This window comes from Populus alba, chromosome 11 (assembly GCF_005239225.2).
Source record: "Populus alba chromosome 11, ASM523922v2, whole genome shotgun sequence".
Classification (NCBI taxonomy): Eukaryota; Viridiplantae; Streptophyta; class Magnoliopsida; order Malpighiales; family Salicaceae; genus Populus; species Populus alba.
This window is the reverse complement of record NC_133294.1, coordinates 5,494,953-5,500,564: the sequence shown is the minus strand read 5'-3', so window position 1 is coordinate 5,500,564 and position 5,612 is coordinate 5,494,953. Positions and strand designations below refer to the sequence as shown.

At 35.0% G+C, this 5,612-nt stretch overlaps 1 protein-coding gene across 1 annotated transcript; it reads left to right on the top strand.

The window, feature by feature from the left end:
* The first annotated feature begins 3,185 nt into the window (after nucleotides 1-3,185).
* LOC118039516 (flavonol sulfotransferase-like) lies at nucleotides 3,186-4,478 on the top strand. The gene has a single exon (XM_035046222.2). It carries the CDS (start codon nucleotides 3,186-3,188, stop codon nucleotides 4,200-4,202), a length of 1,017 nt encoding a protein of 338 aa, XP_034902113.1. The 3' UTR covers nucleotides 4,203-4,478.
* Nucleotides 4,479-5,612: the final 1,134 nt, after the last annotated feature.

Sequence of the window (5,612 nt, the reverse complement as noted above, 5' to 3'; positions counted from 1 at the left end):
TCTTGACCAAGGTTTTCCAACCCTTTATCCACTATTACTTGCGTCATGACTAGGAAATGATTTTGAATTGATGTTGGGTGGGTCTTTAAATGACACCCATCCTATCTTGATGAGCTCCAACAACCTTTTCTTGAAAGCGTAGCACATTTCAAGACCATGCCCGGGGATACCAGCATGGTACTCGCAAGTCAACTCGGGCTTGTACCAGATAGGGAATGGTGGTTGTAGTGGTAATGTGGGGATATGAGCTATTTGTCCAATGCTTAATAGTTTGGCATACATGTCCTTCAAAGGCATGTAATGGCAGTAGTTGTTCTGAAATGTATCATGTGTTTGGTCTTTGGTGGTTGTTTTGGTTATTTGCTCGATTAGGTGAAAAAGGTTTGTTAAAGTTTATGTGGGCAACATGAGAGGTAGGTATTTGTGGGTTATATGAATCCACTATCTTGCCATTGGACCCACCTTCGAAGTTGTTAACGTGACCCTCCATATTTCTTCCAATAAAACCCTTCGTTTGCAATGGCTCAACTATGCGTCCAGCTTTAATCCCTTGCTCTATTCTTTCCACTATACGTACAACATCATAGAAATGCTGAGCTGAGCTACCCATTAAATGCTCATAATATGGTGCCTTGAAGGTGTTGGCAAACAAAGTCACCATCTCTGTTTCTATTAAAGGGGGTTGGACATGCATTGCCTCATCCCTCCACCTTTGCGCATATGCCCTTACTAACTCTTGGCTTCTTTTCTCCATTGACATTAGACTTGTTCGATCCGGAGCGATTTCCAGGTTAAACTTATACTGCTTAAGGAACGCCTCCACCAAATCTCTCCAGCTCCTGATCCTAACATTGTCTAACCTCATGTACCAGCTCAAAGCAGATCCTGCGAGACTATCTTGAAAGAAATAGATAAGCAATTTATCATCACGAATTACTTCTGCCATTTTGTTGCAGTAAGATCGAAGATGAGTGTTTGGGCATTCTAAACCGGTGTACTTAATGAAATCGGGTATCTTAAAATCCTTGGGCACCACAATGTTCGGTACCAGACATACTTCGGCTGCTCGAATAGGGTCAAACCAGTCATTACCCTCAACTGCCCTTAATCTCTCTTCCAAAGCAAATAGCTTGTCCTGGTCCATCAAACTGGGAGACCTATTATCCGGGGTTCTCTCCACTGTTAAGTCAACAATGATTGGAGGATGAGTTGGCTGGATAAGGCTGATAGGCACAAAATGTTGTTCATTGGCCGAGTTTGCCTCCTGGTTTTGAGATGCTTGAGGGACGTGAGCTACTGGCGCTCCTTCAGGTGGTTGTGCTGATGTTCCCTCCCCATTCTTAGCTCTTAGAAGTTGTTCGAGTAGGTCGGTCAGCCGAGCAACTTCGTTTTTTACGGATTCCAATTCGGTTTGATAATGTGACTCTAAGTGTGCTCGTTCTTCGTTCTCCATCCTTGATCTGGACCGGTGTGGTGGACTTTAGATGTGGGACCTATGTTTCACGATCTGGAACAAAATGCATGATGAAAATATGATGCACATGTGTTTTTTAGATTATTTTAAATCATGTTTCTTGAAATGTAAAAAACATTTCATGGATTAATTTAACTTAATCATGCCAAAAAAATAGGAATTAAAACTCTTTAATTTTTTCCACCAGGTAGAAGTACCTAATTGAGAATTTTCTTTCTTATCTTTTACCTCGATTAAGCGGAAGCATGACCATGAGAAGGGATTTGGAGCTATTATATGACGGGGGATAAAAATGCTACAAGGGTCGAAACAAATATTTCTTTCTGGTCTAGAAATACTATCTACATTATGGGCCTCAATTGATATCTTCTACCACTCATTACATTTTCTTTGAATAATGAGAATGTTTTTTCTTTTAACGGAAAAGACATTTTAATTCCATCTTCAATTACTTAATATAAATGCATCCTTCTTTATTAGATATTGGGTTTTGAAAACACAATCATGCTAAAGATTTGTCAATAAGATGTTTTTTAAATAAAAAAATATTTTAAAAAATAATTAATACCATACTATAGAGCAAATGAAGTTGTGTGGAGGGTTCCGCACCATTTAAAGGTTGCAAAGAAAGGTTTAAAACACAATGACGCTAAAGATTTGCTATTGAAATATAATATGAAATAATACCCAATTGCATCAGTGGACATGTGATCAATAATATTAAAATACTGTTAATTTTTTATTTAATTCAATTATTGGAATTCGAGGCAGCGTGGCAATGTCAGAAAATCTTGGATGATGGTGACGAAATATTAGTAAATGGAGACAGCACGTTCGCGGAAGGTAATAGTCGATGGTGCCAAAAATTAAACCAGCTCTCAACTCGCTACAAATAACTGCCATGGCCTTTCATTCTACGTTATATTTTCCTTGTCTTCTCATGTTGAATATGTGTGTGTGTATGATGTTCCAAGCAGAGCCAATATCCATTATGTAAAATCTTCAAGTGAGAAATACTAATATATATCAATTGGTTCGATATAGCTAATCTTTGCTTTTAATTATTTATTTTGTATTTTTAGATTGTTTTGAAATTTAAAAAAATAAAAAAATATATTATTTTAATATATTTCTAAACAAATTTTTAAATAACCAATATTAAATAACAATATGATATTAACATATACCTTTGGACGATGGTGAACAAGTATTTGAAATCTGAGACATCACGTTCTCGAAAGGAAATCGTTGATAGTGCCAAGAATTAATAAACTTGTCAACATGATTCTATAATAAGAAAATAGTTTCTAGTCTAGAAATGCGATCTACTACGTAATTGCTTGTTTTGGGGTTATGGTTTAATCTATTTTTTTATATATATATAAAAATATATTTAAAACACAATCACGTTAAAGATGTGATATCGAATATAATATGAAACAATACCCAATTGCATCAGCCGGCATGTGATCAATACTATTAAAATACTGTAAATTTTGATTTAATTCAATTATTATAGCTTGAGGCAGCCGACAATGTGAAAGAAAATGTCAGGAAATCTTGGATGATGGTGATCAAATATTAGTAAATGGAGACAGCACGTTCGCGGAAGGTAATAGTCGATGGTGCCAAAAATTAAACCAGCTCTCAACTCGCTACAAATAGCTGCCATGGCCTTTCATTCTACCTTATATTTTCTTTTTTAACATTCATGGAATCCTCTTTGCCTTCCTCCCAAATCTTGGATTCTGGGGGAAGTGCTGAGAGGAAAAATGAAGCTACAAATTACAATGAAGTGATGTCCACCCTTCCAAAAGTTAAAGGCTGGAGGGGGTGTGATTATTACCTGTACCAAGGCTTTCGGTACGATGCCTTAGTCTTGAAAGGACTCGTGTCTGTTCAAGAGCACTTCCACCCTCAATCCACTGATATATTTGTCGCCAGTTCTCCAAAAACTGGGACAACTTGGCTTAAGGCCCTCACTTTTGCTATTCTTACACGATCCCGTTTAAGTGGTTCGACAACTAGTTCTTTACTTACCAAGATGCCACATGACTGTGTTCCTTTTTTGGAATTTCAGCTTGGTGATCAAAACCCAAGTAATCGGGACTTGGCAATTCCTCTGATATCTACTCATGTTCCTTACAGTTGTTTACCTAAATCTATCATTTCTTCTAGTTGCAAGATTATTTACATTTGCAGGGACGCAAAGGACGCTTTTGTTTCTTTGTGGTACTTTCTTGCCAAGCTGCGAAGGTCGGAAAATGTTGAACCTCTTCCTCTGGAAGAGGCTTTTGAGTTGTTCTGCAATGGAATTGCAAATTATGGACCGTACTGGGACCACGTTTTAGGGTATTGGAGAGCAAGCTTGGAGTTCCCTGAGAAGATACTGTTCTTGACATATGAGGAAATGAAGAAAGACACCGCTGCTCATGTTAAAAAATTAGCTGAGTTCATGGGTTGTTCTTTCACCTTAGAGGAAGAGGAGGGAGGGGAGGTGCAAAAGATAACAAGCATGTGTAGTTTTGAGGAGTTGAGCAGCTTGGAGGTGAATAAAAATGCGGAGCACCGTGCTCCAGGCATATCAATTCCTATTCAAAATAGTGTATTCTTCAGGAAAGGTGAGATAGGCGACTGGGCAAATCACTTGACACCTGAAATGGGAGCGCGTCTAGATGACATAATGGAGAAGAAGCTCAAGGGTTCAGGCTTGAAGCTGCCAAGGTGACTGTGCCTGGGATCCCATTTGCTTATGATTATTGACAAATTGGGTTCATCAAAAGCTGTTATTAACATCTCGTGAAACAACAACTGTGTATCCCAATAAATACCCTCCCTGTTCATCTCTTGTATTTCCTAGCAAGTATTCACATTTTGTGATCATCCATGTCAACAAGCAATATTCTTTTGTGAATCTGTGTTTGTGACTTTCATTGATTTCCTTGCATGTTTGTAAGAATTCAAAATGGGATTCGTTTTTGTTTTTTATTTCTTTAACACAAGTGTATGCATTCTATTAATCAGTTTGATATGAAATAAATTTACTCTAATATATAATGTTAGAGTGTTTTCTTCACAGCTGTACATGTTTTCTTTTAAGATTATTGATTTGCAGATCAAATGAACTTAGACGGCACATCTGCTGAAAGGATCTCGAAATGCCTTGCAATTGGTTAAAATAAAGATCAAGATCTGTAGGAGAACTCGTGTTTTCCACTCCTAAAATTAATAAGCCCAGTTGCCGGCTTCATGTGCACCACAGAGAATCTGGAAGCCCAAATCTTTAAATTTTTATTTTTATTTCACTTCTTAGAATTTAATTTAATTTAATTTTTATATCAATTTTGACCCTCATTTTTATTATTTTTATTTATTTTTTTTTATTTTTTTTAATAGAAATTTTTATCTATCAAATTTGGTTCTCATTCTTTTGATTGTTACTTATTTTATTCAAAATAATTTATAAAATTATAATTATAATTATTTTAATTTCTTCATCTTTTTAATTTTTTTATCTTTTAGATTTGATCTATATTATTTTGATTGTTATTTATTTTATTTGAGATAATTTATAAAATTAGATATTTTTTCAATTTTATTTTCATTATACGTTTTAATTTGTAAGATCTGTTCTTTATTATTTTAATAAACTTGAAAGAAAAATATTAATAAATTATTTTACAACTTATTTTTCATAACATAATCAAACACTGAAAAATATTTTCAATTTATTTTTCGTGACACTACCAAACATTGAAAAATAATTCATTATTTATAAATTTATTTTTTAAAAAAACAATTTTCTAAAATAAAACTACTTTCTAGCAAACAAGCATATCCTAAATATTTTCATGATCTCATGTCTGGGTATAGAAGTTCAGAAACTAACCTTGACCAAATACTCCCATGCTACCACGTACCAACTACATCTCAACAAGCAACAAATCAAATGATCCACTAGTAAACAACGATTGGACATTGCCCCAGCAATAGATCATACAACCTCTGACTAACCAATGAAAGATCATGACTTAAGAAACCAGATTTCAAATATCCAAAAATATTTATGGGCTAAAAAATTAAATTTAAAATTTATAGTTTTGAAAAATTATTTTACAGCAAAATCAGACTAGAGATG

What these genes read in the sequence shown, in the direction of transcription:
- LOC118039516 (XM_035046222.2), top strand. Translation starts at nt 3,186, where the DNA reads ATGGAATCCTCTTTGCCTTCCTCCCAAATCTTGGATTCTGGGGGAAGT.